This window comes from Bombyx mori, chromosome 23, assembly GCF_030269925.1.
Source record: "Bombyx mori chromosome 23, ASM3026992v2".
NCBI lineage: Eukaryota > Metazoa > Arthropoda > Insecta > Lepidoptera > Bombycidae > Bombyx > Bombyx mori.
In genome coordinates, this window is record NC_085129.1 from 2,324,854 (window position 1) to 2,352,556 (window position 27,703).

Sequence of the window (27,703 nt, forward strand, 5' to 3'; positions counted from 1 at the left end):
TTTTATGGTTCAGCGGAACATATATTATCGAAACATAATGAATAATATGATCAGACTTCAAATATTTAGTAGCGTTACTTTTACCAGTGCGTTGTCGTTAATAAAAGATAGATAGTTACAATGAAAACTACTTTATGGTTTAATCTCGCGTTTTTATTGTCAGCATTTTATTTAAGCAGTTTCGAATACTTAATAATTGTTTTGGTCACGGACTAAGATGTAAAAATAGTTTTAATTATGTCTACGACGAGCGAAAGCCGAGGGAAACCCAGTAGAGATAGTCATAAAAAATATCATTGCCATAGTATACGCACAGGCGTTTTAAGGCTCACTTCTATCAAACACAACATGAAGATTTGGCTTAAAAGAACAGATTCCAGGCCGCTCAAAAAATTCGAAAAAAAGTCCGTGAAGTTTATTGGTATTGGATTTATTAGTCGTAACTCGTAATCATAGAAATTGTAAATTAATACATTGCGGTTTTAATTTACGAGTTTGTTTACTATTGATAAATAATGGTTAGTTTTGCTCCTGATGAGATAGGCTTAGTAGATCAGTCGCCATGTGCCGGTATACGTGCAGATTTAAAGTCATGTTTATTAAAAAGTGATTGTTGCAAAAAGGTTAGTTTTAGTGTATCATAAAAACGGCATATATTTTTATTAGATACACTGAAATATTTATATATTTAATGATTCAGTTAAATTTTTTTAATCCATTCAACACATCAAAAATGTCAAGCCTAAGGTATTTATTACATTTATAGGATTAATTTTTAAAATCACTGCCTATGTTGTTCCTTAAAATATTTATAATGGATAAATTTCATTTCAGGACAAAAAGACACCAAGGGAATGTTTAAAAGATGGCTTAGTGCCTGAAGAATGCTTACAATTGAGACAAAGCTTCTTTGAGTGTAAACGATCTTTAGTAAGTACTAAATATAAGAATATTTGGCTTTGAAATGATGTAAAAATAACCTGAGTATACAGACAAAATAGCATAATATGACTTAAAAAAAAGTAAATAAAAATTAAGTTAAATGCGATGGATAAGTAAATTTAAATATATATTTGTATATTTTCAGCTAGACAATAGAAGAAGGTTTCGAGGTCATAAAGGATATTAAAATATATTATTTTAAACAATTTTATTAAGTGTTTAGTTCATGAAATTACCTATTGAAGATTTAAATACAAAATAATGCAGAGTAATAGGTACTTAAAACTGGTCTTTTTTTAGTTGTAAGTCATTCCCTTCAATGCAGTTTACTATATAATATTTTCAATTCTTTATAGTTTAGTTAAATGTGTATTAGTCATGTAATATTCCATAAAACTCAAATCAGGATTTTCTGGGCTAGAGATATTTAAGGGTCAAAGAAAAACTATAATTAACTACTAGGCCATAAAAATAAAAAGTTAACAGTATTTGAGGCAAAATAAAATTCCAGGGTATTTTCATACATTTCTACTGAATTGTTTCACTTGTAAACTGAACCAATAAATTTTATGACTGTAATTTACTTAACTGTGACATGGTTTTATAATAAGTTCTAATGGTAAGACAATACCTGCCTGATCTGTACTATGCCTCCAGGTATAATAAGCATTATTATAGATTTTAAAAGCATTAAAGTAGTTCCTCAATTAGGAGTTTAAAATCAGTATATAGTTTATTGTTTCTACCCAGGACTCAGAAAGTAATAAATTCTTAGTTTAACCTTTTTTGTGCTATGTATCTAACCCATGTTAAACCTTTATCTTTATGTATGTACATTATGTAATACTTTTTACAATTTAAAGGTAGAAAATTTATTCCATTTAATGTGAACATAACCTGTTTTAACCTGCAAGTATTAATTAAACTATACCTTTAACTTCAAAGTTAAATTGTTCAATATGTCATTATGTATAAAGAAATTCTAAATTATATAATTATAATACATGAATATATAATTCTGTTAGAAAAGTACTGTAGTAGACTAACTATTGGATTATTGAAATTGTTTTGTGGAGAGAAATCGTAGTTTGCCTATAAACAGTATTTTTTTTAAAGCAAGAAATTCTAAAACTAAGTCTTCAATAGTAAAATCGTGACAGTAGTAATGTGTATTAACAAAAATACGATGTTGAAAAGTATGTACTAGGTACATTGTTAAATATATCGTTACGAAAACTTTTTGGATTTTATTGCCACTGTTTAATTCACTTTAAAAATGAGTAAATAATGCAACAGTCAATTATTTGTTTATATCATTAGTAATAATTTTATACATATAATTTGGAAGTATACATTTGGATTGATGGTTGTATCTAACCGGCTGATCCATAGAATACACATACTATTGAAGGGCTACCCACGCTGGTGCTGACCCGAGGGAGTATTCTGTGGGATAACCCATACAAACCGGCGCCATCTAGGTGGGCTTCGGATAGTCTGCCGACCGGGAGGACTGGTGGTCGTGGCGCCAACGACCGACGGTCCGGCGTCCCGAGGGGGAGGATGATGGGAGAGTTGTGCTCCGCACTAAACACTTCACTTTCCCCCCTTTGCCTTTTCATGAGTTCTGTCTCATGCGAGGCTCGGAGGTGGGTTGTTGAGCGATAGGAGGTTTTTAGTCGGTTCGAATCCGACATGTTCCGCCCGCCACCCCCAGTGGAGGGCGAAAGTCCGGCGATTTCCTCCTGACCCAGAAAAAATATCCACATGCCTTTTCTCCGTATATTATGAGTAACTTTCATGTACAGTGTGCTTAGTGCGAGTTTCTTAACGTTCTCGATAGCGTAAAAGTTAACCCAATTTTGTATGCAGTTGGAACAGCGCCCCTAGCGGCAAACGTACGCAAACGATCCCATTCCATACAAATATGAGCTAACTTTTACGCTATCGAGAACGTTAAAAAACTCGCACTAAGCGCACAGGCTAGGACAAAGCATAGACATTTCTGCATGCATTACATTGCGGACGCGCGAAATATCAAATTGCAAAACCTTATATGCATTTAGACTTTAGGAGCACTCTCTTTATACTCACTTATGTATAATTTATGTGTTATGTACCTATTACTAAAAATTATCAATCTTATCTACTAATTTTTTGAAAACCAAAAAGAGAAGATCTTTGCAACGAGCCGGTGAAATTGCTTGGTATATCCACGGTCTCAGTGTTGTTTGGAACTTTTATAAATCGGAATATTTATAATATTTTTATAATCGGCTTATCTTGTAAATATTCTTATCGCAATTTAGAATGCCAGATTTATTTTATCTACCGCTACAGATGAATCGATAAGCATCCTAAGATCACAAATTAATTTTATTTTATATGTTTTTAAATATAGACTATCTTAGTCTTGAATTACTTAGCGTCCCTGATTGCTTAGTAGATCGCCATAGGTTCGATTTCCACGATAATATTATCGTGTGTATCAAGTTTGTATGCTCTTTATCTGGATGTTTAATATATATTTATGTATATATTTAAATGTATATAAGTATTTACTCAGTATATTTCTGATCTATTCGGTTTGTTCATTACACCCCAAAATGATTTTAATACGGTGTTGTTTTCTCCCGAAACGGCACTGAAAACGATGAAACAATTAGGTGTGTAGGAAGTGGATAGGTAAGTACAAAATTAAATGGTATAAAAAGGTTTTTTTAAATTTTTATTACAAAAATAATTGAAATTCGATGAAATACGATTCTATATAATCTAAGAGCTTAGCCCACAAACAAACTTAGCTTCGAAAGCTGAACAAAAGAATGTCTACATATTATTCAATCCTGAAACATCACAAAAATTATCCACCTATGCATTCATCTATCTATGCACTCGCAAATTGACAAAAATATTTTAATTGCTTATATTACGTAATATTAATAGTAAGTACCGCTGTGATTATAAAAAATCTTACTTTGAAAAATACTTATTAGAAAATATTAAATGTGCGAACTTTTATTATGTCATTTTCGGTTTAACATTCGATGAGGCATTTTATAAATGAAAATATGGCATTACAGGTATTAATACAGAACAAGCATGGCTTGGGTTTTTGAATGACAAGGAAGAGAAAATAATTGAATCGTTTGGATTACCCAACTAATATTACAGTGAATTCAACCTTAATTTTGACAGAATAGATTACATTTGGGCTTAACGGGCGGTTTTTTCCCGCATTCCTTAAATTTTGTGTAGGTCCTCACTTTCTATAAAAGAATAAACTATTCTAACTACTTCAAGCCAATTTGAAGCCAATTTTTTTTAATAACTCTTAAGATTAGTATTAATTGTAATGTTTACGTATTATAGAGAAGAAATTACTTTAATCTATTGGTCTTAATTTTTTGCGTTTCTGAGTCGAAATTTTAAACTATTGTGTATGAAATGTACAAATATATAATAATTTTTAAATAAATAATGAGCGTAAAGCTTTCTATAAAAGTCATAAGCGAATTTCACAATGAACCGTTTTACTATTCACTAGTTTTTTTTAAATATTATTTGGCAAAATTGAACGCGTTGAATGATATTTAGACTGTTTGGAGGGAGCATGAAGAGTGATATTACTTGTTTCTGTCAATTTATGATTATTGTATAGTTAATCGTGTAATGATGGTAGATTGAATTGTTAAGTATTTTGTAAGTGTACAAGGCAGGGTAAATGGTCGAGTAATCGTAGTCAGTAAAAAATATAAAAAGGTGTAATAAATTATAAATGATTGTAATAAATTCAAAATTTATCTATTTTAAACAATACAGGTTGTGTTTTATTACTTAACGTGTTAATTTAGAATGAAAATTTCGATATGTTTAGAGATATGCTAAAAATGAATAAATTAAACTTTTTACAAAGCTATAACTCTATTAAATTCATGGAAGACATAACCGAATTTATATGGTTAGATTTGATTATATCAAAAGTACTTATTGAATTGGTGGTTCTCTAAATTAATCGTTCACATTTTTTGATGCAGATAACAATACTCATAGGTGCTGACAAAGTGGGTACACTGAATTAGAATTTTGTATACATTGAAAAAGAGAACGAATTAATTGAATCATTTTATTGAATTGAAATTGAAATAACCCTTTGCGTTGGGCGTTTGAGAAAAATCAATCATGCTCATGGATTTGACAATGATTTAAACGCGCTTAAATAAATTATTTGTCAAATCCTAAAGTTAAGATGGCGTTTTAACCAGAGATGCGAGGAAAAGGCGGCTAGAAAGCGAGTTTATGTTAAATAAAAATAAAAAAGATGTGTGATAGGAACCCTATCTAACTTTCGCACAGCTGAAAAGAGTACGGATTCTCGCACAGCTGAGCTACATGCGGTATTTATTGTCTATTGAAACCGTTACGAATGACACCACCGTCTAACTGATCTAACTTATTCGCACATGGCTGATGAAAATGTTGATTTCATTACGCCACATACTCTTAAGCATCGTGGTACTCTTGTATAGGCACTGATTTAACTTCAACAGCTCTGACTTAGTTCAACCTTTACACTATTATTGTGAATAGGTATACTGGTTCTTTGACGTATACACTATAAGTAAATCTAAGCGGAGAACACGAGTTCCCTTACGTAGGTACGTTCTTCAAATACGTTTCAAATATTTTATTATTTATTTTGGTCCAATTTATGTCCATGTTTATTTAGAGACTTGTTACGAGCGAAACGCATTTTTTCATGTTGTCGTTCAATTTTATATTTTATAATTGATCTCATTAAATTGCACTCTTCGTGTCTCTTAATAGAACACATCTCAGGCCACAGAGGCCTGACCCTTCTACTAGAAAGTCTGTATGGGCCTGTAAAGACCGGTGTATCCGCACAGTCGCGCCCTTAAAGCAGTTATAAGCATCGCAGCACCCGACAAGTCGTCTAACAAGTTGGCACACTCGCAAACCAATAGGTACATTTTGTCTCCGTGTGCGGCCACTGATTTGTGGAGAGCGATCTTTCGCATTCCAACGGTGTTCGGGAGGTGTCGGTAGAGCATGCGAGCACCGGTCCAGTAAAGCCAGTTGCGTTCGAAGCGTTCCCCGTCATCGCCTTCGAATACCTGTAAAAGTTTAGTTGGGGCTTTAATGTATACATTTCACTCAAGTGTTTATTGCTTAGTGGCTATCGGTGTGCTTAGTGCGAGTTTTTTAACGTTCTCGATAGCGTAAAAGTTAGCCCAATTTTGTATGCAGTTGGAACAGCGCCCCTAGCGGCATACGTAGGCAAACGATCCTATTCCATACAAATATGAGCTAACTTTTACGCTATCGAGAACGTTAAAAAACTCACACTAAGCACACAGAACTCGTAGATATCAACAACGGATATACCGCCATCCACCTTGAGATATGAGATCTAACAGTACCGTACAATGGCTGCCTCATCCCACAGACCGAAAAGCGTTAATTTTTCATGGCAGAAATAGGCAGGCCGGTCGTACCTAGCCGTGCGGACTTACAAGAAACCCTACGAGTAGCAAAAGTTTTGATGAATGTTGATGTTCTTTTTTATTTCCACTGTTAAACGTGTTTTATTTAATTATTATAATAGGTGAATAAGTAAGTGATCTCTTTTTTGCTGGCCACACAAGGGCAGTCCTACACAATAATGTGTTAAAAACTAAGTGCAGAGTTTAATAAAAAAACCTATGTAGGTTATGAAATACCATCGGATAGTATAAGTATTTTAGCGTTTTTTTTTTCGAACGATCTGATTCTTTTCTTCAAGGCGCTGTTTGACTTGAAACTCTGATCTTACAAGGTACTACCGTTTCGTTGTTGATGAGAATGCACATACGAGGTCCCAGACCACCCGGTGTCAAGTGATAATGGGGACTTACATTCACAACGTAATGTTCAATTTTGTATAACGCCTATACCATCCTTGAAATCAGAACACAAGACTGCTACGCGGCCTAAGGGTGGTGATTACTAACTCGTGTGAGCTCATACTTTTTAAAATGTGATAACATTCAATTCACCTTATAAACACTAATGATAAATCCAGTTGTAGAGGTCTGTGATTTCTTTGGTCCACCGGCTAGATCCGTGAATGGCGGCCGACATATCATTGCGACTTCACTGTAGAGGTCTAACGTGTGAGCTGCCGAATATCTAATTGTCTTTGGATCGAACTTGGTCAAAGAAGCAGATCTCATATTGTTGTAAAACAATAACGGGTCAGTCTGCGTTGTGTTAATTACGTAGTAAGCTATAAAAGGGAATTCTGCGTTTTTCTCCATATTGGCCAATAGCATACCGCCCACAGCCGTGTTGGCTTGGGCAACTTCGCTCAAGAGTTCTGCTGCAGCAATTTTCTGTTTGATCAAAGGTTTGGTAAGCGGCGATTCTAATATCGGTTCTATTGGCTCCAAAGGGCTCATTAAGTGAGCCAATATGCAAAGTTTGGGGTCGGCTATCTCTAATATGCTTAATGAGCTCTGGCCAGACTTTGTTGTCATGCCTTTTTCTGGTGTAGGAGCCGGCATCGGGAGCTGAAAAAAATTTATATAAAAACGATAAATGCCTGCAAGGTTTTGTGTTTTAACTAGTAGTATAGACGATGTCAAAAAATGGATATTGCCATCGACTTTCAGACATTTCCATCGACTTAAGTTAAAATATAATGGGTTTTTTTATTGCTTTGATGGGTGGACGAGCTCACAGCCAACCTGGTGTTCAGTGGTTACTGGAGCCCATAGAAATCTACAACGTAAATGCGCCACCCACCCCGAGACAAGTTCCAAGGTCTCAAGTATGTTACAACGGCTGCCCCACCCTTTAAACCGAAACGCATTAGTGCTTCACGGTAGAAATAGGCAGGGGGTGGTACCCACCCGCGAGGACTCACAAGAGGTCCTACCACCAGTAATTACAAAAAATATAATTTTGCGGGTTTGATTTTTACTACACGATGTTATTCCTTCACCGTGGAAGTCAATCGTGAACATTTGTTGAGTACGTATTTCATTAGAAAAATTGGTACCCGCCTGAGATTCGAACACCACTGCATCGATCAACACGAATGCACTGGACGTCTTATCCGTTAGGACACGACGAGAAATGCTATATCAGTTACTCCGTCGTTTAGGACCATCCTAAGAGCCCAACTGGGTTTCGCTCCAGCTGGTAGTGGTTTAATAAAATTGAATCAGCACAAAAGTCTAGAAAGGTTCGTTCTAGAAGCACATTGAATAGGTTCACAAACCGGTACACCCTCTGGCAGGAACCGGTCAAGAGCGTGCGCTGGTATGACGAAGCAGTCTTTCTCCAGAGTGGCCAGGGAGACGGGCTCGGTGCGTCGTCGCTCGGTCGTAGCTGGTGTAGGCCGGTCCCACCGCATGAGCGACACTGTCGGCTCCCGCGTGACCAGGGGCTGTGGGGGTTCTGGTTCCGGCCCGGTGCCTCCACCGAGAACTGGACCACATCGTTCTGGAATCAAGACGTTGTTATTTATTTTAAATATTATGTCTAAAGTTGACGATTGGCTGATGGTTGATGATTGGTTGATCACTGGTGGTAGGACCTCTTGTGAGTCCACGCGGGTAGGTACCACCGCCCTGCCTATTTCTGGCTTTCTGCCGTGAAGCAGTAATGCGTTTCGGTTTGAAGGGTGGGGCAGCCGTTGTAACTATACTTGAGACATTAGAGCTTATATCTCAAGGTGGGTGGCGCATTTACGTTGTAGATGTCTATGGGCTCCAGTAACCACTTAACACCAGGTGGGCTGTGAGCTCAACCACCCATCTAAGCAATAAAAAAATATATTTCGTTCTAGCGTAATAGTTTATTTTATTACATACGAATTTTTCGGTCTAGAGTGGTAATAAAATGGATGGTAAGCATGATAGTATGTATTTAATGCCGCATAAACTACTGAGAATTTATTACATTCCTTAGAATTTATTACCTTGGTTTTTAAATATATTAGAAATACACTAATCAGGCGGGTTTTTTTTGTAGTGCATCTTTTAATGGAATTCTTACATTTTACAAGCCCAAGCCGTAACGCAATCAAGTTTGTCGTAGTCTTAAATAGTCTTATGAAGTGCGCGCCATTTTGTTCTTTACAAACGCCATTATGGAATCTTGCCTTTTGAGAAAATCGGGCGAGTCACTAGTTGATATTTTTTTTAACCAAGCACGTTGCGTTAATATTTGTTTGTCACACTACTCTATTTAGTGGCGGTTGTGATGATTGCGTTTGCGCAGTCTTTTCGCAAAACAAAATAATTCGTATTTCATCCTTACACATCCATAAATTAACTCGTACATTGGCATTTCTTGCCAAAGAGCCCTGTGCGATGCTGCGCCAAAATGAAACACATGTAATCAATTTCAGCCGGCCTTTGATGACAGTTTACTTGATTTTATGTTCGTACAAAAATGTTTAAATAAAACATATAAGATTTTTTTTAAATCTGATGCTCCTTAAACATCGTTCTAGCAGAAAATAATACTGTTTTATAGATATAAGCAAGAACGTCATTTTGTGCTTTATAGAAAAAATGTAAACTACGTCATTGGTTTTTGAATTTGCCGATAAAAACTGCATTTTAAATTCACTTTGTTTGTTTTTAGTTACCTATAAATCAATCACAACGTGTATGATGAAGCATCTACCACTTGATAACGATTAGATCGATTTGGCTGATTTATATTTTGGTTTTGACAATTAACAGAACAAGGTTTGCATGAAAAGAAATGTTTGGAAAATCCAGACGAGCAATATCATAAATTGAATAACAATAATAGCAGAGCGAGATCTCTCTTCATTAGTTTATATAAATGTTAGAAGTTTCACATTACAAGGAAATATCTGTTAGTTTTGTTTAACATCGAATATTATGTGACACAGTGTAAGCATTTATTTTTAGCTTACGCGACATGTGTCTGCATTCAACGGAGTGTTTTATTTTCAGATTTTACCATAAAAATGTTACTACAGCAACAGCATTAAGCAAATTCATTTGGAAATTGATGATTTGTTTACGTTACCTGATCCTTCATTGTATTGCGTGCTAGATCTTACGGGCGGCGAGAATAATATGTGGGTCTTGTAGTGATGTTCTTCCATGCATGAGAATCGCTCTCTGTCGCGTCTCTTAGCGTTTCTCCCTGCCCCAAGAGCCCCTCGCGCTTTGCCCCCACCAGTGCTACTGGTCATCAGGGTTTTCTCCCCGCCGAAGTTCTTCCGAAACATAAGATTCATCTTGGAAGTTTGCCAGTCTCTTGTCTCTTTCGCGCTCGAGGGTTTAGTTATACGTTGGCACTATTCTGTTTAAATACTAATTAGTACGGCGATTGAACTCTGCTATATTCAGACGCGAGTTGCGACACGACGCGCCGATCGTTTGTTTTGGTTCTTTGTTTTTGTTTCGTTTTGACGTGTGAAACGCGAGGCGATTTTAAGTTTCACTCAAATACTGTGTTTACTCAATGAATATTTAATGATAATCCTTGTTATAGGTACTTGACTCTGAAGAGGACAACGAAACCTATGCTAAATGGTTTTTAAGAAATTGCTTTAATAGATCTTTTTTATGTTTATTGCATAGTTGGGTGGACGAGCTCACAGCCCGCCTGGTGTTAAGTAGTTACCGGAGCCCATAGACATTTATAACGTAAATGCCACCACCCACCTTGAGATATGAGTTCTAAGGTCTCAGTATAGTTACAACGGCTGCCCCACCCTTCAAACCGAAACGCATTACTGCTTCACGGCAGAAATAGGCAGGGTGGTGGTACCCGCGCGATCTCACAAGAGGTCCTATCACCAGTACCACCAAAAAATACGTAAGTAAGTGGTCGTTAAAGTACTGTGCACAGCAGCACTATCGGTAGACAGCGGCTTGGCTCTGTCCCTGGCATTGCTGAAGTCCATGGGCGACTGTAACCACTTACTATCAGGTGGAACATATGCTAGTTTGCCTATAAGGACAATAAAAAAACATTCCAAACTCAATTATTAAAGCCTAAATCAATATTATTCGTTGATCGCAAACTCCGCATCAATTATTAAAGAAACATCGATTTAACATTGGCTTTCACACGTAATTGAAGAACGATGTTGAACTACGATAAATATACAGTACAGTATGGTGACATTGATAGGAAGGACTTTAACTAATAATCACAAAGGCTGGGTCAATATGAATCCAAGAAAAGTTAAGTAGACAAGCATTTTGTTTCAGTTTTTTTCCCGATGTTACAATGTTAATTAAGATGACTTCTAAAAGGACTTCAGATGCTTTTAAGGAGAAGAGCATTTGTTATTGGCTCGTTGGATCGTCATGGTTTAATGGTGTTGCGTGATTGAAAGGGGTAGTTTAAACCTGCCCTAACATAGGTATAGTACAGTGGTCGGTAATGAGCGGGTCTTTAACTCCTCGGCTACGGCTCTTCCGCGAAATGTTTAATTCAGACAGGGAATTATTTTTGTGCCTTATAAGAGACTAGTAAATATTTAGAAACATAGGGATGTGATGGATGAGATGGAATGAGATGAAAGGATGAAACACAAACAAAATATACTTAAAGAAAGGCTCTTTGAATAAATTTCTATTTGGTGTTATTATGGCGGTTTTTATTGACAATGTTGCCGACCACTGCACAATACCAGTTAGCTTTAAAATTTTTCAATATTTGGGTTAAGTGTCTGATGCCTTATGATGTCTCAAGTCTGATATGAATTGAACGAAAGACAAAATATAGCTCAGCCAAAATACAGACTTGATTCTAAGCCGACCGCTGCGAATCTTTTAAATCCCCCAGATTAATTTATTTAAATCCCTCAATCCAATTACCGAATTTCCGTCATAATTTTTTCTGACTATAGCCATTTAGCGTGAATGAGTGCTGTAGAAATAACTAAACAAATGTTAATAAATATAATTTGTTGAAAATGTTTCAGGCACTTTGCAGTCATGTTATTGTTGGAATCTATTGAAACCGGTTTTTTAGGGCTAGAACGTCTTGTGAGCCCGCACGGGTAGTTACCACCACCCTGCCTATTTCTGCCGCGGAACAGTAATTCGTTACGTTTTCAACTAGTTTTTATTATTTTTATTGTCCTTGTAGGCAGACGAGCATACGCCCCACCTGATGGCGAATGGTTACCGTCGCCCATGGACTTCAGCAAAGCCAGGGTCAGAGCCAAGCCGCTTCCTACCGTTAAATACTCTTTGCAAGCCTTGTTTGAAGAAGGACATGTCATAGCGCTCGGAAAAACCGTGGAGGGGAGCTCATTCCAAAGCCGGTTGTGGCAAAAAAGATCTTTGGAAACGCACTGTGGATGAATTTATTATAAAACTGAAACTTAGAACTCATGAGCCAACGTGGGTGGCGATTTTTGTGCTCTTGATGTCTATGGCCTCTGGTCACCACTTAACATCTGATGGGCAGTGAAGTCGTACACGTATCTAAGCAATAAGCACAAAGAAACCACGATAGTAATGCCGATGCTCACCTTGAATTCTGGTAGAGATGGGCAGAATGATAAAATCACCGATGATATTCAATGAATTCGCAACCTAATCCGCCCTAAATGAAATGATTTCTTGCTAGTCTGTCTCGTTCATGAGGATCGACAACATACGCCTTTAAATTTATCTTTACACATTACTGCGGCCCTAAAATATCAATGGAAACATCGCAATTTTGGTAAAGATATTTTTGTGATGTAGATTTTTAAATATAAGCTTTACAGCGATCGTGCTGCGTATATGTTTCTTGTGTTTTTCACACTAGTAAGCTTAGACGTCAACAACATAATATGTTAATGCCATGAGTTCTAAATCTCAGTTCTATAGTACAACGGCTGCCGCACCCTTGAAACCGTAACGCATTACTGCTTCATGGCAGAAATAGACAGGGTAGTGGAACCTAATCGTGCGGGCTTACTAGACAACCTGCCACCAGTAATTTCGCAAATTATAATTTTTCTGCTATGATTTTTATAATACGATTGTGGAAGTTACTCGTAAACTCATGTTAAATACATGCTTTATTAGAAAAAATGTTACCTGCCTGCAAGATTCGAACACTGACACAGTCCCTCGATACGAATGTCTCGGGCATCGTCTCTTTTAGTCCAAGACGACTTCTTGCGATTAATTTTAGCGATGTGACCGTCTATGTGTAATAAATACAATATTGGCGTCCAGTTTTGCGGTAGGCAGCGGCTTGGCTCTGCCCTTGGCATTGCTGAAGTCCATGGGCGACGGTAACCACTCACCATCAGGAGGGCCGTATGCTCGTCTGCCTACAAAAAAAAAAAGTTATCATTTAACTTCAGGTGTGTTGTGAGCTCATCTACTCATCTGGTCGTATAAACAACTAAAAATGTCTTAGAAGTTTAACAACGCCTAACTAGTTCCAATTTTTTTTTTTTTTGTTATTGCCTTTGTAGGCAGTCGGGCATACGGCCCACCTAATGGTGAGTGGTTACCGTCGCCCATGGACTTCAGCAATGCCAGGGGCAGAGCCAAGCCGCTGCCTACCAAATCAGAATATCACGAAAATTGCCAAACATATTACAGAGGAGCGTTATTATATTATTATTACACTCGTAGTTTCGCCTTCAAAGCTGTTTCGGCAATAATAAATTGTTCGAGAAATCAACAGCTTTATGTACTATTCAGTGAAGTGCCGAAATGAATTTTACATAACAGTCAATAAGGTATAGTTTCCCATTTCTGAAAAAGAACACATAAAACTTCATAGCACAACAAGCGGTTTGTTGTGGTCTACTGGACATTATTGGGTAGGCGACAGAAGTCGTTAACATTTTATGATAGCAAGCGTAAATAATGGATTTTACTTGAAGTTAATTTTTTTTAGCCGGCAAAAGACCTTACGACTATCTTGATTGAAAGGGGTTGCCTATAGACATCAGCATGGGGTGAGGTTCGTTCCTTTCAGAGTCGCATTGTACGTGACATGAAAGCTCTCTGCAATCGAATTGGACAACGTAATGCAATAGAAGCGTATTTTGATAAGAAACCCAGGGTGCTTAATGGTATATGTCCCGCAGGCAGAAATAAGGTTGCGAATAAAAACAAAACTCTCAAATTTATAAATATGGAGAGACAAGAAAGTAGGTCACGTGTAACTTGAAATGTCATTGACAGGATTCTCTGTCTATTGTATGGAATATGTTATTATAATTACCTAACAGTGCCGTATTAAACATTAGATCATTGTTATATTTTCCAATGTCATTTTGACATCAGAGATAAAACTAATAACATACTTTTTTTTCTTTTGTCTATTTGAAAATATTACTGTAAATTTTTGTAACAGCAATAAATGGGTTGGATACTTTACATTTTTAATTAGTGAGTGGTTAGAGCTTCAAACAAGAGGTCTGGGACGGCTTAGTGTTCAGGAACAAAGTGAAGAGTCTTCAAACAATGGGATGCATATCATATGTGTTTAGCGATCCACGGTCCAAGGAAAGAACCATTCTTATTTATGGAATATAGGTAATGTTGCTAAGGGTCGCACACAACTGGCCAAGAATGTTGACAAACCTGTGCCAATCTTTTGATATATTTTTCACAAAGACTTGTTTCAGTCAGTCCTTGATGGATCAAATCATTACTGAAGTCACTAATGCCTTACTGAGTACTTGAGAATATTTTAAATAGATCCATAACCCTGGTCGTTCTGTTTATTAATATATTACTCAATAGATTATAACAATTTTCTATGACTTCAGTTTGCGCCGCTGCCTAAAAAGCTGTTTAATTGTTCATAACAGAAAGAGAGAGAGAGAGAGTATGCATTATTGTATACAAAGAAATGCAAAGTAGACAAATTAAATACAAAGTAATTCACGTCTAAATGGCGCTAATACGAGAAAACGTACTTTTTAACGGAGCCAAATATCCGAACGCGCGATACCGCCCCCGCCGCCGCCTTACCCCCCGCTGAGACAGAACTCCCTGAGCCGAGAAAACACGCATCCTCGGCGCGCGCGAAGACGACCGGCAATATGTCAATCTTAGCTTATCTGTACTTTTCTCAACTCATTTTGTTTTATTTTAGTTAACTGTGTCGCTTTCTATTAAAACTTATCCAAATCAGTGTTAATATCAGTTTCATATATATATCCTCTTCGCAAACAGCCCGGAACACCGAACTCACAAAAACTCCCAAAAACTCACAAAAGCCCCGCCAGTCGTATTTTTTTTAAATATAACTCTACTTTTAATCAGGCTGTTTATTATAAATACCATCGCCTCGTTAATAGCCACATAAAAGTACATTCATAAGTAACAACAGAGATAGCAACATCTTATTACTTGGGCTGACCACGTGTGACGTGTAATATCGCCCCTCGGAGCTTTCAAGCTCGTAAACTATGTTATTTAGGGACGGATATTGTTTATGAGGCTTTAACGAAAGCCCCCTGTGCTATTCAATGAAGATGTGATTTCTTTAAGGAGGTCGAATTGGAATTGAAAAAAACTCTTTACAGACAAATCACCTGTATTGAAAGGACTACAAGTTTTCTGCTGTCAACGGAAGCAGATAAGTCACTGAAGTAGGAAACCTATGGAAATGAAACGTCAACAAAAAATTCGTGCCACTGTGACGTCATCTGGCCACAAAACATGGCGGTTTTAGTGCTGCCCAGAAGATTTTAATGTTAGTAGGTTTTATCGATAAACGTTCTTGGTTCATTTTATTTTAAATATTGTTGAATATGAATGTATTTGTAGAATTTATACTTTAATAGGAAGTAAGTATATTGTTATGTGCAAAGATGATGTGATTTAGATATTATGTGAAATCTAAGACGAGTTCGTGCTTCAAATTTGCCAAGTAAACAACATGACGATTTTTAAAATTTGCTATACTGATTTTATAAAGTTGTCGTTTGCCGCAAAACATAAAGATATGGCGTAGTACAGTGCCATCTGCCCATTTCTAGCATGCTGAATGTTATCGTATTTTGAGTACGTGTTTTTCTTAGACTTTAGAGTCAGCAAAACAATTAAAATAGATTATTACAATCTAAAGTCCGTAACACACTACCGCAGCGCACCTCAAGGAAGGTACGCCGCACCATTTGAATCACTCTCACTTGAGAGTGATTCAAATTTTAAACTTATCAAGGGACCGCCTGATAAAAAAAAACACCTACAGAACATTTATTCGTTAATAAAATTACAAACGTCATTCCTTGTGACTTCCTCTCTAAAATCACTTAATTATTAAATATTTAACGAATTTACAATAGTGTTTTACTCACTGTGGAATAAAACTATTTTATTTAAATAGTTCCGACGAGATTTTGTCGGTAGCCTTTTTCCCGAAATATCTAAACAGAATGTCTAAATATGTTTTGATGACATATTTTAAAGAGGTATTTATGATTAGTGTCATGATCAATAGATTCCGACCGAAAAATGGTGCCCGATTTTTCGGATGAGGGCTCCATAATGAATTTAAATATATATAGATAATAGTTTTGAGGCATCGACTTTCTTGAAATCCTATAAAATACGTTTTAATTATTATTTTTGTATGTTTTAAGCATGATAAAATATGAAATTTTATATAAGCAATCATATTAAATCGATATCAAAGTCAATAAATAATGTACAACCCAAAACAGACGGCCGAACTGACGTGACAATGACATTTGGCGCGCTAAACATGGCGGATTTTCGGCCTCATTAGACGGAGACGGAGACATTTACGTATATTCATGTTTCATTTTATGTACGCACTGAAATACTGTTATATTGTTTTCCTGCGAGTTAAAGTGCTGAGTAAGAACGAGATAGATATATGTTTATGTGTGTGCCTTCAAAATGGGTGCTATTTATATAAGCAATTGTACGTATAGAACAATATGTCGTGTCCCTACTATATAGGTCTATGAGATAAGTGTATTCCTGTAAATTATTTGTTTTTTTTGGCGCTAATGTTGACCGGGTATTCCTTGAACAGTTTAGCATTCCACATTTGTAGATGGCGTTGTGTATTGTAATCCCCGTCCGAGCGTAGCTTGAACAGTCCTTTAGATTACGAGGAATTAGGTAGATTTCTTTAGAGATCTATTTTTCATAGTATTCCGTTTATCTTAACTCGAACTTATGAGGAGAGTCTTACTGCAGAAATAGGCAGTAGCGGTATTACGTGTGCTCCTAAGCAATTTATATTTTATTTGTTTTTTTTTCCTTTTAGGCAGTCGAACATACGGCTCATCTGTTGATGAGTGGCTACCGTCACCCATGGACTTCAGCAATGCCGGGGGCAGAGTCAGGCCTACCGTTAAAACACTGATACCTACGAATTACGCTTAATCTGGATTTGGGCTACACGTTGCTATTACCACAACTTGTCAGTTACCATAAGCTGACTCGATGGTGCAGTAGTTAGCGGGCCTGCTTGTTGCGCCGAGGGTCGTGGGTTCGACTCCCACATCGGGCAAACATGTGATGAACAGGTTTGCTCTTTGCCTGGGTGTTTATTATTATATGTGATACAGGGAATAAATATAACACCGGGAATCTCAAGGTAGGTGGCGGCATTAACGTTGTAGATGTCTATGAGCTCCGATAACCACTGAACATAAGGTGCTCGTAAGTAAGCTCGTCCACGCACCTAAGCAATAAATAAAAATATGTATATATTAATAGAATGTATGTCGTGTTACGTATACAGATTTTTAATTTGAATCGAATACGCATTTGCGTGTGTCGGACTAGTTAAATGGCGGTTGCGTGCGTGCTCCCGAAAAGATAATGTCCGCTAGTCAGTGTGGACAGAAGGACAAAGTTCGTTGTAGTATTTAGACACGATCGAGCATTACAAAAATCTAAGAGCAGCTAACGTTATTTTTTGTCTTCGAAGACAACAGAACAGAGATCTCATAGCTATTGGCGTCGCCTGATTATCGAAGCGTTGTGTAGTCACGATTTGAAATGAGTTTCCACTAGAGTGCTTTTTTTTTTTCCACAGGAGAAAATCGCCGGATCCCCACCCGCGCGGCAAGTGGGGTATGTGGGAGTTGAACCTCACTAAAAACTCCTGCCGCTCACAACCGGCGCCCTACCTCGGACCGGGCCGGAGCCCAGTCGGGGCTATTGAGACGGCGGGACAGGGTTGACGCAGAGCACATTACATCCATCCCACCGCACTAGTGTGCTTAGTGCGAGTTTTTTAACGTTCTCGATGGCGTAAAAGTTAACTCAAATTTATATGGAATTGGAACTTTTGCCTACGTTTGCCGCTAGGGGCGCTGTTCTAACTGCACCCTTTGAGTTAACTTTTAAGTGATCGAGAACGTTAAAAAACTCGCACTAATCACAATGCTCACCGGCCTTTACGTAAAGTTTAAAATCGTATATCTTATTCGATGCTGTAGTTTTACTTCTGAGGAGTTTTCTTAGACACCCAATAACCATAGATAAATAGTGTTGACAGCAAAAGACAGAAAAGTACATAAGTACTATTTTTAGAGTTTCACGAGTTACTAGTAAAAAAAACGATTAATTTTTTGATAACTTTTTTTTCAAAAGCTTATAGATTTGTCTGTCTATGCTACGAAAAATTACAAATACATAGCTTTGACTTATAGTTACGGTAGTTTTCGGGAGACTCTTTGTTAGAAACACAAGATTACGAATTCACGAAAAATAGCTTTGACTTGGATATTATGTAAAGTGAACACGTGCAAAAAAAGGCTGAGATCTTAAAACAAAAATAATCGAAAGTCGAACAGCTATTCCAAAAAGGTCAATTGTAAATCGATCAGCAATAATAACAGTTACTTAAATTAAGTACATTAGACAATCCGACATGTGTAGGTATAATGCTAGGAACGGTAATGGATTCTCGAAACGGCAATGCCGACAATTGGCTTACGTCCAAATCGCTAATTTATGCGATAAACTTCGAATATTATGTTAGTGTGATTTAGGAAATCTGATTAATATGAAAATCAAAATTATTCATGAAGTTTTATGGGCAAAAGCTAGCATTTAAGCTTTTGCCCGCGACTCCGTCCGCGTGGAACAGTTACTTTGGCATAACGCTAAATTTTACCCCCCACTTCATTTACGTAGAAAGTGAAGATATTTTAGAATTATAGAATGTTAAGGAGCTATTTAAACCCCTATTTTGAAACATTGTTTATTGGTGCTCCACTTGTCTTGCCTTACCGTGGCGTTATATAGCCTATAGCCTTCCTCAATAAATGGGTTATCTAACACAGAAAGAATTTTTCAAATCGGACCAGTACTTCCTGAGATTAGCGCGTTCAAACAAACAAACTCTTCAGCTTTATAATATTACTAGTGACCCGCCCTTGCTTCGCTTCGTAAAAACATTAAATTTTATTATTGACTAGCTGACCCGGCAGACTTCGTAGTGCCTTAATCGATAAAAAAAGAAAATTGTTATTTTTATTTAATTCCGAGCATTTCATATTTATCTACCTTTTAAACCTTCTCTGGACTTCCACAAATAATTCGAGACCAAAATTAGCCAAATCGGTCCAGCCGTTCTCGAGTTTTAGCGAGACTAACGAACAGCAATTCATTTTTATATATAAGTATAGAGATAGCTGAGTCCCACGATGTTACCCGCGGTTATTTTCGTCCCGTGGGTGACGCTGGGGGGCGAAGCTAGTCTAAAAAGTAAAAAGTAGCCTAAGTTTAACTCTTTAGATCATCAGCTATCTATCAGTGAAAGTCCCGTCGAAATCGGTCCAGCTGTTCCAGAGATTTGCCGGAATAAACAGACAGACAGACAAAAATTGTAAAAAATGTTATTTTGGTGTATGTACCGTATATATAGGTATATTCATAAGCATGCACTAAAAAGCGGTTATTTCAATATTATAAACAGACCCTCCAGTTTTATTTATATGTATAGATAAATATTAAATATGTTATCATGTCACGAGTGACGAGGTATAAGCGGCCCGTGTTACCGCCTGAAGCGAAATTCAATGTTCGGTAACGTCACTCCGACACTTGGCTTTCACCCAACTCTGTAATGTATGCGTTACATGGCGCCTGTCGTATCGATGTTTCTATTGTTTAAGTGCTTATAAGCTGTAGTTCATATTGTAAGCGAAGCCTACGGAGCCGTATAAGGCGACTTTCAAACAGAATTTACGTGAAACAACCAGAGTTTAATTGGAGAAATCACGTGTCCCTTTACTTTATTTGATGCGGAGTCAGGATCGGATGTACACGAAAAACTCCTCGCTAAGTTAATGGTAATTTAGTTTTGTGTAATTTTGTTTATTCATTAGTATTTCGATACGTTTCTCTTTTATAATTGTCAATGTGTGGCGGGTAGCCTTCATACAACGCAAGATATTTGACAGATGCCTGAATCTTGCTTACGACATTTTCAAGATAAGCTTACACATATTATACAAGTTCCGAACAACAACATTCGGACCGTCGGTCTACCGAGCGATATCACCCGCTCGATGGAAGATCTTCCCTTTGTCGTTAAACATCCCACAAATGTTTTGTCGAAGTCTATATCTACTTAGTCTGGTCATAAATACTGTTATAATAAAATAAAATAAAATCTATTGCAAATAACATTTATTACTTTTACAGTGTGTTAGTTTGATACATAAATATAAAACAATTTAAAGTATAAAAAGCTTATTCGAAGTGGTCTCCATTGGCTGCAATACAGTCCTTTAAACGTTGAGGCCAGTTATCAATAGAAGCACGCACTCTTTCCATGGGAAAATTTTTCACTGCCAATCGAACGCATTGTTTTAAGGACTCTAAATGATCATGGCGTTTAGAACAAGCCGTACTCTCTAAAACTGACCATAAATCATAATCCAGCGGATTAAGATCGGGACTAGACGACGGCTAGTCTTCAACTCTGATGAAGGCCGAAACGTTCGTTTCCAACCAAGAGTGCGTAGACCGAGCTTTACGACCTGGCGCCGAGTCTTGCTGGAAGGACCATTCTTGATTATTGAACATGGTGTTGTTAAGGGGCTTTACTACCTTCTCAAGAATGGTATCTTGATACACTCGTGCCGATGTTTTGACACCTTTTTCACAAAAGTATGGCTTCCTTAGAGCTTTGAGCATAAATACGGTCATTTTGTTTGTTAAAATGTTGCTCAATTGTAAAAAAATTCTCATCCGTAAACAAAAATTTTCTATGACCTCCCTTTGCGTACCGCTTCAGTAGTTGTTTCGATTTTACCACCCTATTCTCTTTTAAATTATCAGTTAAGAAATGACCAGTACGTCTCTTATAGGCTGCAAGTCCTAAGACATCTTTTAAAATACGCGACATGGTTCTAAGTGCTATCTTCATCTCCCGAGATAAAATCTTTTGCTTTCGGACAGGATTTCTTCGAATTCTTTCCCTTACTGCTTTGACCACCTTTTTCGTACGAACACTACGTGGACGGCCAGATCTTTTTCTGTCACAAACAGAGGAGGTCTCATTGCACCTATTAATAGCCCGGTACACAAACATTTTACTAATACCAAGCGTATGGAGAGTTTTAAAGATTGCATTTGGCTCCATACCTACTTTGTGTAATGCAATCACAGCGATTCGGTTTTCTTTATCACCCCACTCCATTTTAATATCGCAAAATATTGTACAATGTATTGGCGCCAAAATGAGAAAACTCAATGAGCAATCATATAAAAATGACAGATTCCAAATTCAAATGTAATATTTTGTTTATTTTTAATTGTAACAGTATTTATGGCCAGACTAAGTATTTATATCTTTGAACTACAACTTCGATTCACGTCTATGTATGAGGTACAGTAACCGCTCGACATTAGGGTCTTACTTAAACAGCAACAACTAACAAAAGAATAAAGCGGTTTCCCGTTCCCTCTGTGATATAGTTTGTCTGTTTATAAAATTACCGCGAAACGCAGGTGTGGCATTGGTTCGTGATCAAATTAATTTGGACTGTTACGCATGGCTTCCATTAATTATGCTATACATATTTCTATTTAAATAACGATTTGAATGGTTTTTAAAAACATTTTGCTGGTTAACTCCGATTACGGTTTGTTGTGGCCTCGCAAGGATTTAGAATCGAATAAATCATGATTCGTAAATGGCCGCTTGTTTCCAATTGATTTAAGGATTACGTCTGAAGGTAGATGATTTGGTTCACTATGTAGGGCGTTCCTCACTACCCTTCTACTCATCTTGGTAAGGAAATATCGATTTGCAATATGGTTTAAAAAAAACAGTTTTCGCTTTTATAGTATACGGAATGTGGGGAAGATACTCATAGTGTATTCGTACTTCAAAGGCGATTATAAATGAATCACTCGTGACCACTTCTTCTTCTTCTTTCTTTCCTATTACCCTCTGCTGGGGTGTAGGGCTCGAATCAAATTCTTCTATTTGCATCGGTCTTGGGCAGTCTGTTGTGGCTCCTACCACGACATGCCCAAGACGCCCCTTTCCTGCTCTATTGAGCGACGCCAAGTGTTCTAGGACGGGCTTCCTTCCTTTTGCCAGACACTTTCCAGATCAGTGCTTTCTTGTAAACGTGGGTATCGGGCTTTCTTGACCACGGAAATTGTAAAGTATTCGGTACTATAAAACGGTGACTACAAAAAAGAGACTAAACCGCAAAAGTACTTGTAGTTTTTATTATGTCTACGACTCACGCAGACCAAATAATTTACTTAAAAAATCCTTTGTGGAAGCCATTGTTTTGACTGAGTCCCTGACATTGCCCATAAGCGATGCTAACTTACAATTGAAAATTCGGTGAAAACATGTTTTGGTTCGCATTACCTTTATCATTTCGGTGGTTCTTTACGTAATTATAGTTTCGAATTACAGTTCCGATTGATTTAGACAAAAAGACATTTTAAATCCAACCACTTTGACATTTTTAAAGTAACATTATAATACTTTTCGGAAGAAAAAGAAAACGACTTGAATGAAAATTTCACAACATCCTTGTTACGTTTTTTCCGTGTAATATCCTCGAGGCTTTGTTTGTAGAATTGGTTCTACGTAAAGACAACCGTAGGACTCTTAACAAACTCATTTAAATAACAGACACAAAAAAAATACATTGCAAATTTCTCAACATCATTGTTAAGTTTCTATCCGCGTAATAGCCTTTTTTTTTGCACTTGGGAATCCATTTACGGATACCCGGTCGAGGGGGATAACGGACCGGTTTATGTCGGACTCCGGCGCCTCCTGAGAGGAAGAAGGGAAGAAGAGAAGGGCCGAGGTCCTTCACCTCCCCCAATTTCTCACAGGAGACTACGCCTTGAAAAAGGCGCGCGAATCACTTGCCCCGCAGAACGATTACCGACTAAACCCCATCGAGCTCCACCACACCGACTACACGAAACTTACGGTACCGCGGTGCGCGCCGAAAATCCGCGTAATAACCTAGAGGCGGCGCGTGTAGCATTAGCTCTACGTACATAAAATCGTAGCTCTCTTAACAAACGCATTTCAATAATAACAAACCAAAAAGTAGTGTTTTCCGAGCGCTATGACATGTCCTTCTTCAAACGAGGCTTGCGGAGAGTACTTTATGGTAGGCAGCGGCTTGGCTCTGCCCCTGGCATTGCTGACGTCCATGAGTGACGGTGACCACTTACCATCAGGTGGGCCGTATGCTCGTCTGCCTACAAAGGCAATAAAAAAAAAATACATTCCGAATTCCGGTTCCTTACAAAATTTATTTATCCATTACATAATGTAAACATTTATAACGAGGACGAATCAAACTTATTGTTATTTCCCAAAAGATTTCCACCTAGAACGGGGAAAGTTGAATTGAAGAACAGAACTCTGTATTAACAGACAGACCGTAAGGGCGCATCTGAACTTAATAAGATGCACTATAAAAAATAAACATTACGAAAACAATATCTTTAAAAACAAAAAACGTAACGATCAAGATGTAATTGCTTGATTTAATACAATTTTTATTGTAGCTTTGATATGAATACAGAATTTTAACAAAAAATAAAACCGGTTTCAAACGAAAAGAAACTTAAAATATCATCTATGCAGTAGAAGTTAACTAAACTAAATTCCTGAGGGTGTTGAGGGACACACGTACGGACACAGTGCGTAAAACATTGGCCAGAATACTTTTGGATCTGTGAATGAATTTGTATATCTTGGTTCTCTGATAACGAATAATAATAACATAGCAGCAGAAATAGTTAAGAGAATACTGTCGGCGAATAAATGCTGCTTCGGCCTGCTTAAATATTTCTGTTCCAAAATTCTATCACGAAATATCAAAATTCTTCTACATAAAACCCTACTGAGACCCATTCTTATTCATGGCTCAGAGACATGGGTACTCAGCAAAAAGGATGAAAACCGTCTACTTGTGTTCGAGCGTAAGATCCTAAGATGGATATTCGGTGCTGTGCAAGAAGACGAGATATGGAGGACGCGCTATAACCACGAGTTGTATCATATTTACAAGGATCCTAATATCATAACAACCAATCAAACCAATCAAAATTTTAACCGATTCCGCAGCGCACGCCGTGGTAGCTCTCAAAAGGGATTAAAACCCCGATTTTGAAATATTCTTTATTGGTGCTCTCCGCTTGCATTGGTCTTAGCGTGTTGTTAAATAGCCTATAGCCTTCGATAAATGGGCTATCTAACACTGAAATAATTTTTCAAATCGGACCAGTAGTTTCTGCGATTAGCGCGTTCAAACAAACAAACTTTTCAGCTTTATAATATTAAGTATAGATTTAACCTACATATACATATAAACTATAGAGTTAAGTAAATAGCTATCGGCTTTTTTTTTTTTTTTTTTTTTTTCTACAGGAGAAAATCGCCGGATCCCCACCCGCGCGGCAGGTGGGGTATGTGGGAGTTGAACCTCACTAAAAACTCCTGCCGCTCACAACCGGCGCCCTACCTCGGACCGGGCCGGAGCCCAGTCGGGGCTATTGAAACGGCGGGACAGGGTTGACGCAGAGCACATTACATCCATCCCACCGTCCCACGGACGCCGGACCGGTGGCCGCCAGCGAAACGACCACCGGTTCCCTCGTTCAGCGGGCCGAGAGCCCGCTTTGATGGCGCCGCGTTACACCTTCCCCCAGAGCGGTCGGGGGAACGCGGTCTACCATCACCCGGCTTCCTATTGCGGGTGAGCGTGCAGAGCACGCCACCCCTCGTCTGGGTCCCTCCCCGCACAAAACGGGTGGGACCCCTAGCTCTTAGGGGGCCAGGTCACGGATACGACCCCGGTCCCGACCCCCTGCTCGGCGGCGGCGGGTTTCTGCGTAGTGAGGAGAGCTTTCCCTCACTCGCCCCGCCGCCTCCTTCTGCGAGATGGTGCACTCGCAGAAGTCGAGCATAGCCTTCCATGACTCATCGCTGCCAAGCATCGACGCCACGACGCCAGGCAGCGACAAGTCAGGTCCTATCTTTGCGACCAGGACACGGCGCTGCACCTCCCAAGCGGGGCAGACAGCGAGCGTATGCTCCGCCGTGTCCAGGTCGTGTCCACAATGGTGACACCTCGTCGTCGGCTCAGCCCCTATCCGGCGCAGGTACTTCCCGAAGCATCCGTGCCCGGTCAGCACCTGCACCAGACGAAAGGTGAGACGTCCCTCGCCACGATTCACCCAGTCATCAAAGACCGGGTAAACCGCCTCGACGGTCCGTAGCCCCCACGTGGGGTTGGCCAATCGCCTCGACCACGACTCGAGCACGGACCGCCGAGAATGGGCCTTCCGCGCCCGCAGCTCACTCTCGGGGACACGCGCCACGCCCCGAGCACGAAGCTCGCTGCGCCACCGATAGTCGGCAGCGAGCGACTCCGCCTCCAGCTCCCATGGCGGCGTCCCCGCCAAAACACACGCCGCCTCGAAGGAGACGGTGCGATATCCGCGGATGACCCTGATGGCAACGGTGCGCTGCGGCCGGCGCAAGAACCGAGCCATAGTGGCCCGGTTGCGCGGCTCAGCCCACACAGGTGCACCGTACAGGGCCATCGATCGCACCACCCCCGCGTAGAGACGGCGCACAACCTGATCCGGTCCCCCAATATTCGGGAGCAGCCGGCTCAAAGAACCGGCCGTCCCCATCAATCGGGGGACCAGCTCCGCAAAGTGAGCACGAAAGGCCCACCGGCTGTCCAACACGAGGCCGAGGTACTTCAACTGCACCCCGACCCCTATCCGGACGCCTCCAACCACGATGTGGGTGTCAACGGGTGGCGCCCTCCGCGGCCCGTGAAACCACAGAGCCTCGGATTTATTGAGCGCCACGTCGAGACCCAGCCTCCTTATCCTTCCGACGACGAGGGCCACTCCCGCTGTGGCGAGACGGGCAGACTCCCTAAAATCATCCCCCCGGGCCACGACCAACGTGTCGTCCGCGTAACAAATAACGCGGAGGCCCGGGAGGAGGGCGCCCCTCAGCACCCAGTCGTACCCGATATTCCACAAGAGGGGGCCGAGAACCGACCCCTGCGGAACACCACGCACGACCGGAAAACGATGAAGGGTCCCACCGTACCCGGTACATACGACCGACCTGGCCCCCAAATAGGACCCAACCAGCCGGCGGAGGTAGAGGGGCACTCCATGCCTCTCCAGTGCCCCCCCTATCACGGTCCAGGGCAGAGTGTTAAATGCGTTGGCGATGTCAAGAGACACCGCCAGCGCCACCCCACCCCGAGAAACGGCCTCGTCCGAGAGGGACCGCACGCGAAGAATTGCATCCACGGTCGAACGGCCTTCCCGGAAGCCGTACTGCTCCGCCGACAGGTCAGGCCCCACCCCGACCAGGTGCCGAACGATGCGGGCAGCCAGAATACGTTCCAGCAATTTTCCCGCCTCGTCCAGCAGCACGATAGGACGATACCCGGCGGCTGTATCCACCGGGCGCCCCTCCTTCCTCAACAACACAAGTCTACCCGTCCGCCAGAGCGACGGAAACCGTCCCGACTCCAAGCAGCCATTATATAGCTCAAGGAGCCGGTCCCCCAGGGCACCGAGGGCCAAGGCCAATACCCGGCCGTGGACTCCGTCCGGGCCGGGGGCCGTGTCTTTCGCAGTCATCTTGACAACGGCCACCCGGAGCTCTGCCTCGGTAATACGAGGCACCTCAGCAGGAGCTTGGCCGTCGACGGTGTCAGACGGCCCGCCCATAGCGGGAGGGACAAAACCCTCCCGCTCCTGCGGGAACAACGCCGAAACGATGTCCCGCAGCTGCTGGGGCTGGAGACGCTCAGTCATAGAGGGGGCCCACGGGCGCAACTTGCCGCGTACCAATTTGTATGGGCTCCCCCACGGATCCGCTTCGAGCGCCTCCAAGAGTCTCTCCATGTTCTGCTCCTTGGCCCGCCTGATGGCCAGCCGCAAGGCGTCCTTCGCAGCGCGATATTCGCGGTGCAGCCGAGCTTCCTCCTCCGCGAACGCGACGGGCTCGTCGCGCCGCAGGCGGCGGCGACGGCGGTGTCTAGTGCACCGGCGGCTCGCCCGAATGGAGACCGCACGCAGTCTTGCAATTTCGGGCGACCACCAGGGCGACTGTCGCCGTCCAGAGTGCCGAGAGCCGACCCGGGACATCGAGGCATCACATATGCGGTGCATCGCGCCCCGGAACCATTCGGCCTCGGTTTCCACATCGACAGGTTGTGGGCGCTTGGGCGCCCACGCCGCCACCATAGAGG

The 27,703-nt window shown here is 40.1% G+C and overlaps 2 protein-coding genes across 7 annotated transcripts in view; one reads left to right on the forward strand and one right to left on the reverse strand.

Annotated features, from left to right (window-relative positions):
* Positions 1–401: 401 nt before the first annotated feature.
* On the forward strand, positions 402–2,178 carry LOC101742251 (cytochrome c oxidase assembly factor 5). The gene is made up of 3 exons (XM_004925429.5): positions 402–623; positions 835–930; positions 1,088–2,178. The coding sequence occupies exons 1-3, from the start codon at positions 516–518 to the stop codon at positions 1,127–1,129; spliced, it is 246 nt and encodes an 81-aa protein (XP_004925486.1). The 5' UTR covers positions 402–515; the 3' UTR covers positions 1,130–2,178.
* A 2,208-nt stretch (positions 2,179–4,386) lies between these two features.
* The window catches only part of LOC101745759 (uncharacterized), a 116,568-nt gene continuing 93,251 nt past the window's right edge, over positions 4,387–27,703 (reverse strand). Inside the window, exons 2-5 of one of the 6 annotated variants that reach the window (XM_062675152.1) lie at positions 10,015–10,293; positions 8,225–8,448; positions 6,999–7,511; positions 4,387–6,077 (exon numbers count right to left, since the gene is read on the reverse strand). In XM_062675152.1, the coding sequence (XP_062531136.1) occupies positions 5,805–6,077; positions 6,999–7,511; positions 8,225–8,448; positions 10,015–10,228 (1,224 nt within the window). In that variant the 5' untranslated portion in view covers positions 10,229–10,293 and the 3' untranslated portion in view covers positions 4,387–5,804. Of the gene's footprint in view, positions 6,078–6,998; positions 7,512–8,224; positions 8,449–10,014; positions 10,785–27,703 lie in introns of those variants that run through there. The other 5 variants (XM_062675151.1, XM_062675153.1, XM_062675150.1 and 2 more) reach the window with 5 other exon arrangements.

Bases quoted from the DNA above. Each gene is read 5' to 3' on its own strand.
- LOC101742251 (XM_004925429.5), top strand. From the start codon at position 516: ATGGTTAGTTTTGCTCCTGATGAGATAGGCTTAGTAGATCAGTCGCCA. The intron at 624-834 runs GTTAGTTTTAGT...ATTTCATTTCAG, and splicing joins AAAGTGATTGTTGCAAAAAG to GACAAAAAGACACCAAGGGA. The intron at 931-1,087 runs GTAAGTACTAAA...GTATATTTTCAG, and splicing joins TTGAGTGTAAACGATCTTTA to CTAGACAATAGAAGAAGGTT.